The sequence below is a fragment of the Blennius ocellaris genome, assembly GCF_963422515.1.
Source record: "Blennius ocellaris genome assembly, chromosome: 11".
Taxonomy (NCBI): domain Eukaryota; kingdom Metazoa; phylum Chordata; class Actinopteri; order Blenniiformes; family Blenniidae; genus Blennius; species Blennius ocellaris.
In genome coordinates this window covers 9,294,995-9,305,835 of record NC_137660.1, presented here as the reverse complement: position 1 = coordinate 9,305,835, position 10,841 = coordinate 9,294,995, and the positions used below count along the sequence as shown (strand labels likewise).

Below are 10,841 nucleotides of genomic sequence, written 5' to 3'. Positions count from 1 at the left end.
GCAGGCGGCCTTCAAACTGAGGGACAAAAACCCGACGGCGGCAAGAAGAGCAAATCCACAAGAAGAATATATAAAAACATAGATTTTATTGTTCTGTTACTGATGGTTAACTCGATCAACACTCGACGGCTGCAGGCGAGGAGACGGACTGTACACAACGGTTGGTAAACCACCAACAGCTCCTCCTCAGAAAAACAAACAAACAAACAAACAAACAAAAAAAAACCAGAGCAGAGAGAGAAAACTGAAGCGTCGCCTCAGTCCGCGATGTGGACGGTGAACTTTCAGCTCATCCTTCAGCCAAAGTGGTTCTTCTCCTTAAAGCAGGTACATTTACAAGAGGGATAAAAATACTGTACATTGTTCTGTAATGTAATAATACCAATAACCTTTAATGTAGTAAAACCAAGAACATCCTTTTGGGTAGGACAGTGATAACTACTCACCATTTTCTCTTCCCCCCCAAAACATGCCGGGGCGAAGGAAGTCAAGTCAATGAATAAATGACGTGTCGACTCTACAGACAGAAATAGAGGTGCTCCGTAACTGACAAAATAGTGTGTGGATTAAAATAGATAAAGGTTATATTTATATATATATATATATTTATACTATATAAAGGCTTAAAATCTCTGGATATGGGAGCGGCCACCAGTGCCGCCCCACACACATGCACACACACACCCACACACACACACACACCCACACACACACACACCTCAGTACTCGAATCCTTTACAAACCATAACCTCACACCTGCGTTGTGCCGTTCTCGCTCTGGACCGTCACGTTTCTACATCTGCAGTGAAACAGACTCGGGATTCCGATCCCAAAGGGCAACCCCCCCCCCACCACCCATGCAGTTTGTGGCCACGACGAACAACCAGATGAAGTGTGTCGTTGATACCAAGGAGAGATTTTCCAGACTTTCAAACAAAACAATGAGACTCGATGCTCATTTCAGCTCCACAATACAAAACGTCGCGCCACTGAAATACGTTCCCAGCTGTTTGATGCAGGACCAACCAAACGTCTAAATCTGAATTGGAAAAAGTGTTTGTAACGCATTGCTTTGCGCTGAACATCAACGGGAGCGTGTTCGGTTGGTATGAACGTGTGTGAGGACGCGGGATCGGCCGGAGGGAGCTGAAGCCAGTCTGTGTTGAACACGCGTGAAACAAAAAGTGGTTGAAATGGAAGATGAGTTGTGGATCGGACGTCCGTTTCAGCCCGGGAAAACTTTTACATTCCACCAAAAAAAAACCCCCAAAAAACTAAGTGAGTCCCTGGAAATCCTCCCCTCCCCCACCCCGCCACCACCCCCTGCTCCTCAGGTCTCTGAACCCAAATGTGCAAACGCAGAACCGTCCTGGAACGACTTGACAAAAACACAATAAAGACAGAATTACTTTTTTTTTCTTTCTTTTTATGCAGTCCTTGAGATCCACTGCTCAGTCCTCCAGCTCCGTCTTTGAACGGCTCATTAAATCCGTTTATGTGCCACAGAACTGCTGAAAAGGGGGAAAGTTCAATGCTAAACGGGCTCGTATGTTTCCTCGCCGGGACAAAGTAGCACGTGAAAGACGAGCTCAGCGTCAATCGCTGACGGGCAGACGCTCGGTTCTCTACCAGTCCTTCCAATAAAAAGAGCAAATTGAAGTCAATACCTCTTAGGAATCCAATGACGAGATGCATCTGCTTTAAAAAAGAAAAAAAGAAAAAAAAAAGATCATTTTGTGGCAGGTCTTTGGCTTCACTGGTAAAAATGTACTCGCTTTAGTTTTAGAAAAGTTTACCCTGTTTGGATTTGACTTTGAGAAGTTGTTCCCTCCCGCTCCCTTCATTCAAAACGTCTCCCTTCATTTCTGATTTTAAAGTTGACAGATTTGAAGAATAAACTCTCGCTCCAAGTACAAAAAGTGACAATAAGTTAGGTAACAGGGACGAAATCCACTCATTTATGAAGCAATGCCGCGTTTCCAAAGAGTGAATCTTCAAATATCTGATGTAACTTTTGTGTTGGGTTTAATGTGAAAACCCTGGATGACGTTGGTCGTCTCACCGGCAGCCGACGCCGCCGTCAAGCTGAAAACCATCAAATCCTCGCAGGAACACGCGGAGCGGGTGACATGAAGGATTCACCTCCTCGGGTTTGAGATCGTTTAGGAGTGATTTTAAAAATGACGTTGAGAAGCGGCGACGTCTCTTGTCGTTTGGCGACGTGAGCCTCGGAGACGGCAGCTGCTGGCGAATGGAGGGGGGGGGCAACCGGGATCAGTTGCCGTAGTAACAGTCAGGCGTCGGGAGCTCAGAGCGGCTGGGATTGAGTCAAGTGGTAGGCGTGTGCCAGGTGGGTCTGGTTGTGTGAGACGTGGTTCTGGTTGGGCGGCGCGGCGGCGGCGTGCTGCTGCTGCTGCGGCTGCTGCTGCTGCGGCTGCTGCAGGATGTGGACGACCCGGCTCAGCGTGTCCGTGGTGGCGAAGGCCAGGTACTGGCAGCACAGCCAGTCCTCCAGGCTCACGCCGCACGCGGCGTCCATCGAGCGCTCGGCGAACTTGATCATCATCAGCGTGCGCTTCAGGTCCAGCCAGTTCTGCAGCGTGGCCTCGCGCTGGCTGGCCGTGGCCCCCGTCATGGGCCCGGCGGCGCCGCACCCCAGCGCCTGGAACAGGTCCTCGCGGGGGCCCCAGAGCAGGCACTGCAGGCAGGCCCGCGCCTCCGCCATGCGGATCCTCTCCGAGGGGTTGACGGTGAGCAGCAGGCGCGCCAGCTGCTGCAGGCCCTGCGAGTACAGCGACCTGACGGGCAGCGGCGGCAGGTCGGCCCACGTGTACTCGCGCTCCTTCAGCTCCGGCGTCTCCTCGAAGGGGTTGGGCCGGTGCAGCATCTCGTAGATCAGGATCCCCGTCTGGAACTCGTCGCACTTGCGGTACTGAGTGGCCGTGACGATCTCCGGGGCCAGCCGGGACTGGTCGCGCAGCGTGCCGGGGTCGGACGCCATCAGGGCGGTCTTCTGCTTGGCCTGGGAGAAGTTGCTGATGATGAGGCGGGCGGGGCAGGTGGCGTTGGCGGCGTTGGGAGCCGGCCCGCCGTTGCCGTTGTTGTTGTTGGGCTCGAGCGCGTCCAGGTTCCAGGGGTTGCCGGGGTGACAGTGGACCAGCAGAAGGTTCTCCAGCCGCAGGTCGCAGTGCGTCACGTGGTACGGCTTCATGTGCTCCAGGCCCGAGCACAGCTGCAGCAGCAGGAGGCACACCTGCCGCTCGTACAGCTCCGGGTTGAGCGTGTGCCGTGACACGCCCTCCCTCACGAAGTCGGCCACCGTCTGGAACGGCACCTCCCGGGTGATGACCACCACGCGGCTCCGCAGGCGGCCGCCGGCCGGGGCCTCGTCCAGCTTACCGTTGGAATCTGCCGCTTTGGCGTCCTTCTCTTTCTCCTTCAGACCTTCGCCATCCTCCTCCTCCTCCTCCTCCTTCTCCTCCTCTTTCTCCTCGTCGTCGTCCTCCTCGTCTTCCTCCCAGGGCAGCAGGCGGGCGGGGACGTCGGCCAGGAAGTGACCGCAGTCCTGCTGGATGTTGAAGTGCAGCGCCAGGCTCTGCCTCACTGCCAGGCTGTGGAAGAACTGCTGCTGCGTCTCCTTCACCTGGCTCCGGCAGATCTGCAGCACAACCACATCACACTCACTGAGATGAACTTGAAACACTCACTCACTCACTCACTCACTCACTCACTCAGATTCATTTGATGCATTTAATTCTATACAGTCTATTCGATTTTTTCATTGATTTTATTCAAAATGTTTCTGGATGGTTCAATTTACTGTAATTTTCCATTCAGTATTTGTTAATTACTCGGAAATTAATTTTACATTTTTTAAAATGTTTTTCTTGTGCAATATTCCATTTTTGTTTTTAAATTTGGTATTCACTTAATTCATTTGTCACACTTTACATCAAATGTTCAACCCTTTTACCATTGATTCCACTTTTTATTGCATTTGATCACCTTCACATGATTTCAGTTGTTTTTGACTTTGCATTTCTATTTTTAGTCTATAACAGATTACTTTTCCACTTTTGTTGAACATATTTAATGATAATGATCAATAAGACGACGATTATAGTTAAAACTTCCTGTGTTCAGCTCCCACATCCTCTGTACCGCTCATGAAGATTGGACTGTTTCATTTGACTGTATCTGTGATTACTCTTTCTAAAATTAAAGTGCACGTCCTCACAATGCAAAGCGCCTGTTTGTCTTCCACAGGAGACGTCTTAAACAAACGGCGCCTTCCTGCGACGGCAGGTGCGAAACGCGCTCTTTTCGCGGAGAGGAGGTGAAAAGTGTCGAGTCTCTTTGAAAAGGCTTCTCGGCGCTTTGTTTGTGCCGCCGGTGGCGTTAATGACGGAGCGCGCTGCACGGAGGCTGTCACACACACACCCAACCCAGACGCAGTGGCAGCCGCCGTCGGCACTTTGATCAGAGGGGTGAAGTCGAGCCGCTCGTCGCCGCGGCTCATATTAAAAACCAAGACGTCTCCTAGCATCCCTGAGATATTTGGGCTTTAACGGCAGCTTATTAGTCTTCTTCAGACGACGGTACATTTTACTGTGAAAACATGGAAAACGTTCTCGAGATCTATTCAAATATCGAGATCCAGTGAGGACGCCACGTCACCTCAAACACTTTTTGATGCATGAAAATGAAGGAATTCTTGTATTGTAGAGGCGAGTAGAAACACCGTCAGCAGAGCTCCATATTGAGAAAACCAACTCATTGACATCAAACAGGACTTGAATAAGGAAACTGAAACTGAAATGTGTGCCGTCTTCTTCAGAGTGTATTCCTGCGTTACAGCATTGTCGAGAAATCTTTTATTCCTGTGCAATTACCTAAATGACTTTCTAAATATGTGCTTTTTATTGCTACAACCTGAAACGATTTCGTCTGCTGCTTGTTTCGACTTTTCTCGTACAGTAGAAGTTAGTAAAGAGTGAAGCAGCAGCTGGATTTGCTCCGAGTGCAGCTCCTCAGGAATGCGCTCGTTTGTTTGGACACGCCGACTCCAAACTGCAGCTTCTCGACACGAGTTCAGGACGCGTGTTAACGTCTCACCATCTCAGTAGCACATCATTTACACTTTAACTGGAGATTTCATTTATCGTTTCTTCTCTCAAAAGATGCACTATTTAGTACTGTAGCGTCATTGTAAATCAATCAAACCTCAGAATGAGAAAATAACAGTCATGACGTCACCTCAAAATCCTGTTCGTGCTTCTGGTATATTTGCTGAAGTCGGCATGTTTTCCAGCTTGCCCTAGCCTGTTTAATCGTGCAATACAAGCTCGCACCACAAGAGCGACTCAAATATTAGATGGCGCAGCAATGGCAGAAGCTCTTTGCTTTTTGATAGTCACAATCGACCCACTGCAACTACAAACCGAGGAGAAGGGCAGACTGAACAGCCACATCTAGTGAACAATAGAGGCGCGGCTTCAGTTTCGTGGACTGGCCCTTTAAAGCTGCACGCGTCCCCACACGGGGTCAAGAATCCGTACGACATGCTGGAGGTGGATTATGAATAATTAGCCCTGCATTAAAAATATCACAGCCTGCTAGCAATCTCATTTGCATGAGGCCTGACTTCAGTGGCTGAGGAGGCTCATTGGGCCACGTTCAAGTGGCGAGCTGGGAAAAGTTTAATTGGGCAGTCCGGGTGTGTTGACGCTCGGCTGCCTCGGCAGACTTATTTATGGATGAGCATCATAAAAAAAAAAAAAAAAAAGCAAGAAACCGCTCTGGAGCACATTGCTAATTCGAAGGCGAAGCTTTGAAGTAGCAGACTGTGCAGATAGTTTCATGTCCTGTGAATAATGCAGCCTTCATCCATGTCCGCTTTGTATTTAGCTTCACGGCTCCCTTCCACCTGTGCCAGTTCTCCGACATACACACTGAAAACAAAACTGCTTGCTGCCTGCAATTATACAGGGGATTACCAAAAAAAAAGGGTCCAAATACATGCATACACAGGTTTTTAATCGCAGAAGTTTGTGTCCTCAGGGCTCAAAGTATCAGTGCCAATATTTCACCTTCCTCCGCCTCAGTAACGAGGAAGGTACAGAGAGATTCTCTGGCACAAACAAATCTGAAAGAACAGCAGACTACACATTCAAATCTATATTCGACGAGAGATTTGGAGAATAAATCCATACATTTCCTACAGTACTTCATCTAAGTTAAGTTTGAGGGAGCCTGCGGCAGAAGTTCGTTGGTGAGGGAGAAAAGGTAGGACACACCCTCCACCGACATGCAATGAATTATGCTGGACTCAAAACTGTGGACGAGGCTCCAAGCATTAACGTGGCCTGTTTAAAATCTTTCTCTGGAGAAATGAGAAATGACTTGTGTACCTTTTTCCCGAACCTCCATAAGACAGAGGGGTTTCTTAGTTGCTGGGGTAAGATAATGGGATTCATTAAAGAACACATTAAAATGTTCTCAAACAATAAATACATTTAAAAATATGTTTAAGGAGATGCAGATGGAGGAATATAAAAAAAATGTAACTTGCATGTTGCAATGGGGAAATTTGTTTTGTTTTCTAAATTGTTCAAATGACTGATTTTTAAACACAGTCAAGTGTGTTATAATTTTGTTGAATGGATCACCGCCGTTTATGGTCATCGATTTTTCTGTATATATTCAAAGGGGCATGAACAATAAGACGATGTCTTCATCGTGCTCCTTCTCACCATGACACTGTTCACATTAATGTATGACCCTGTTAAGTAAAATGTGAACATGGTTGAATAAATAAATAAATGAAATGATCAAAAGCCAAAGAGACCCCTCACCTTGATGGCGTAGTTGACCAGCGGGTCCTTGGCGTAGGAAGCGGTGTAGTACACGGCGTCGCCCGCCTCGCAGCAGGGCTTCCCGGTGGTCAGCCTGAAGTGCGACCAGCTGTCTGTACCGAACCTCAAGTGGTCCTTCTGTCCGGCCATGAAACGGTCCTCGCACTTGGTTGCCAGCTTCCGCAGGGTGTCGGTGTGGAGCCCCCGGATCCTCCCCACCACCTCATCCCAGCTGTCCAGCCCCCTGTACAGAGCCGGTCTGTGGGGCTTGGCGCCTCCCGGTCCGGCGGGCCCTCGACCCGTTGTCCGACCCTTGCCGGCCAGAGACTCCGAGCTCGGGTAGACCCTGCGGTCTCGGCCCGTGGCGGCGCCGGACGCCGCGGGTGCAGGTTGGGGGAGCAGGGAAGACACGCTGTTGGTCAGGCGACTCTTGTTGGCAGCCGCTGCGGCCGACGGCCTCTCCAGAGAGTCTCCGCTCTCGTGCTCGTGAGCCCGGTGAGGCTCGGAGCTGAGGGACGAGCTCTGGCTGGCCGTCTCCCAAGTGGAGTCCAGGTCGTACAGGGGGTTGGCCACGCTCAGGTTGGTGCCCCCCGGTTTGGCCTCGGCCCGAGGCCTGTGGCCGCCCTGCGCCGGCTCTTTGGCGCCCAGGTTTGGCTCGGTACTGGAGCGAGGCACCACCTTCTTGGGGAGCGGCGGCGGCGTGGCTTTTGACGCCGGTTGCTCGGCGAGGCAGTCCAGGTCGATGGAGGCCAGGGTGTCGTTGGATGCTTTGATGTTCCGCGGATGCTTCAGTGGGATCATGTTGGCTCGAGATTGACCTGGAAACAAACAAGAAAACATTAGCGAATCAGGATTCAAAGTAAAACTCCACCATAAGCTGATGTGTTTCACGTGTTTCTTGATATCTGTTGGAAAGAGGTCAATAAAATCTTTAGACACTCAGAATTTGAAAAGCCAAAAAAAACATGTAAAATGAAAGAATATCAAAGAAAAATACATCCATGTTTTGGGCTGTTTGAGTTTGTATGTGAAAAGAGCATAAGGAGAAACTATGACCTCAAATTACATTTATATAAGCCGAGATATGATACAAACATGTTGCCAGGGAACAATGCTATTGGCTTAAACAACAAGGCCTCTTCTTCTTCTTCTTCTTCTTCTTCTTCTTTAATGAACAATGTCAAGCCTGGACCACACACACACACGTGTCACTTGATGTAACTAACTAAGTGCTACGTAATTTGAAATTCAGTTACTTGTGGGGTACTTAGACGGTTTTTGGGGAACCTCATACAAAAGTGTCCAGAGTGAATCTCAGCTTGTGTTGGCAATGTGTCACCAAGCCCACTTCTGTGCATAACATTACAACTCTGCTTTAATGGTTCCTTATCACTGCTATCCAGAGTTTCTCCACACCAAGATACCAACTGCTGCCATTGTTGACCTTTGAAATGCTTCTACATTCAGTCCTGAATGTCAGAAAAAAACCCACAAAAAACTGCAGGGATTTGAGAAAATTGCAATTTGGTGTAATGCTGCAATTGCAATATTAAAAGTTTTTGCAAATTCAAGCCACACTTCCATTTCACGTCACGCTGTTGAACGTCTATGTACTTTTCCCCACAAACACAGATGAACAACCATACAATCACAGTCAGAGGGTTGGTCAAATCTGTAGAAAACAAAAACACCAAAGCTTCGCGAAGACAAAACATATATATACTATACACACTCTAAAAATAAGAAGCATTTATTTTTCAATGCACAGACGTAACAGGACCATTATCCTGATCCAGCAGCTGCTGCTCAAGAGCCCATCTGTGACTCTGCTCCTCCAGCGCCGGTCGTTGCACTTTGTTTTCTCCGTCACAGTAACAGTTTCTCTGCTTTTCTCCAGTCCTTCACAAGTTTCTCAGACTCTCTGAACTCTTTCTGCTGCTCTGTTCCCATTTTCTGCTCCGCGTTTTTATCATTTTTTTCCCGGACCACTCTTGCTGTGTCGTTTCTTCTTTCGTGCTCGCAGTCAGACTAATACAGTCGTGATGCCATTATTACTGTGACATCTACTGGCCCCTGTATGTTTTTAATATAAAAACATACAGGGGCCATGTTCTTGATATAATTCAGAGGCTTCACAGTGGAGCAGTGGTTAGTCCTCGCTCTACACAATCTATAGATTGATAGATTGGCTCCCACCAATGACCCGACACAGCAGAAAGCAGTATAGAAGATGGTTGGAATATAATTTGGATAACCTGCACAAATATATAAATCAAACAAACAAAAAAGTGACCAATAGTCTGGGACATTTCGCCTTTATTTAGTCAGGAGAACCACAATGAGATTAATAATCTCTTTTATAGGTGTCCTGAGGAGCCGAGGGTATTGCACTAAATATACGGTATTCATTTTAAAACCCATGCATAGAGAAACTTGCAAACTCCACACAGCCAAACCTGCAACCTGCAGCTTCCTCTAATAAACACATTTCACCTGTAGTCAAGGAAAGTCAACTCAAGAAAAGACTGTATGAACAATCATAGTGATATAAAAAGTGAACATCACTGCAGGTTAGACAAACAAAACCTGACCGAAAAGTAAAAAACAACAAAAAAAAAAACTCTCCTTCACCTATGGCTTCCGTTGTTTTCTCTCACATGGCTGCAGCCCACTGGCTCGTAGTCTCTCGTGAAGATGAGAGGCTGACACGAGGTTGCACGCCTCAGCACGTGAGGGAGCCGGTGGCCCCGAGGCGAGGAACAGCTGGACGCCACCATCCAGCCGCCTGGCTCAATCTGCACTTCTGCTCGGCAGCGAGACTTAAAGAGGCAGCGTGGAGCGCGAGTTTATCAGTGGCTCCATGTGACCTTCTTTCTCAGGGATATTTGGGGGGAAATCGGAGGGGTTTGTGGGGGCGGGGGTGGGGGGTTGATTGGACTCCCCCGGCTCACAGAGGCGAGAGGGGTCAGAGACGAACGTCTGACAAGAGCGAATGGGGCCAAAAAAAAAGGAGGTCGTGACTTTGCTTGACGGCAGCTTGGTGGTTTTAACTAAGTGGGTGCACAAGGTTGCAGACGTCGCCGCTGCACAGCCTCAACTCACCAGGGAACGGCACAATTTCTTGCAAGATAGCACGGCGAGGCTGTTAGAACATGATGACTTTCAAAGTCACTCCGCCTGCCGAATGACTTTCCCGGTCCCTACGGTGCGAGCATTAGCCGGAACAGAGCAGTTCACATGGACACTTGAAACGCCGCCGATCACAAAGTGTTGTCGGGGGGGGGGAGTCGTCACGTGTAAGACACGCTGCCGTCGTCTTAACCCTGCAGGACAAGCCTTAAGACAGAGCAGTCACGATGAAGTAAATGAGTCTCGGTAATCCTCGGGAACCAATATATTTTAATGTGCTGCTCCACCAATCTGTGGTAATCCATCCAAGGGAGACGGCGTCTCCCCCGCCCGGTCGCGGCGACGCGGCAGCGATTTAAGTGAATCACATAAGATGAACGAACTTGGTCTGTGGCAAGCCGCATCACTGATTAATCAAGCTGTGGACGAGACCATTAGGGTACCACCCAAGAGCCAAAACAGTTCACATTGGGACCAACGGAGAAAAGGAATACGTTTAAGGTCTCAACACAACTAATCAAAGTAATTCAAGAATTGTAAGATCATTTTTCCCCCCCTCATCCCTGTGTCTCACGTGTACTTATGGGTAATTCAGATTCATCAGGCCACATAACAAACCTGCCTTTGTGTTGGAGGTACAAATCTGGAGAACACAAAGAAGTTCCACACATGCACAGGGAGAACATGCAAACCAAACACAAAGAAACCCTGAATTTGGAATCAAGGGAGGTTTGGCACAGTGCCAAATAACTCAAACTGACTCCCTCGATATCAAGTGTTTAAAATAACATGTTTCCTGAACTCTGCCCACTACTGTGGACAAGTCCGTTTGTGTTAGACCTGATAATTTATTAAAAA

At 48.5% G+C, this 10,841-nt stretch overlaps 1 protein-coding gene across 1 annotated transcript in view; it reads right to left on the bottom strand.

Annotated features, from left to right (window-relative positions):
* Positions 1–864: 864 nt before the first annotated feature.
* peak1 (pseudopodium-enriched atypical kinase 1) overlaps positions 865–10,841 on the bottom strand; it is a 109,251-nt gene continuing 99,274 nt past the window's right edge. The window contains exons 6-7 of the mRNA XM_080505346.1: positions 6,855–7,672; positions 865–3,658 (exon numbers count right to left, since the gene is read on the bottom strand). Of these exons, the coding sequence (XP_080361472.1) occupies positions 2,309–3,658; positions 6,855–7,672 (2,168 nt within the window). The 3' untranslated portion in view covers positions 865–2,308. The remainder of the gene's footprint in view (positions 3,659–6,854; positions 7,673–10,841) is intronic.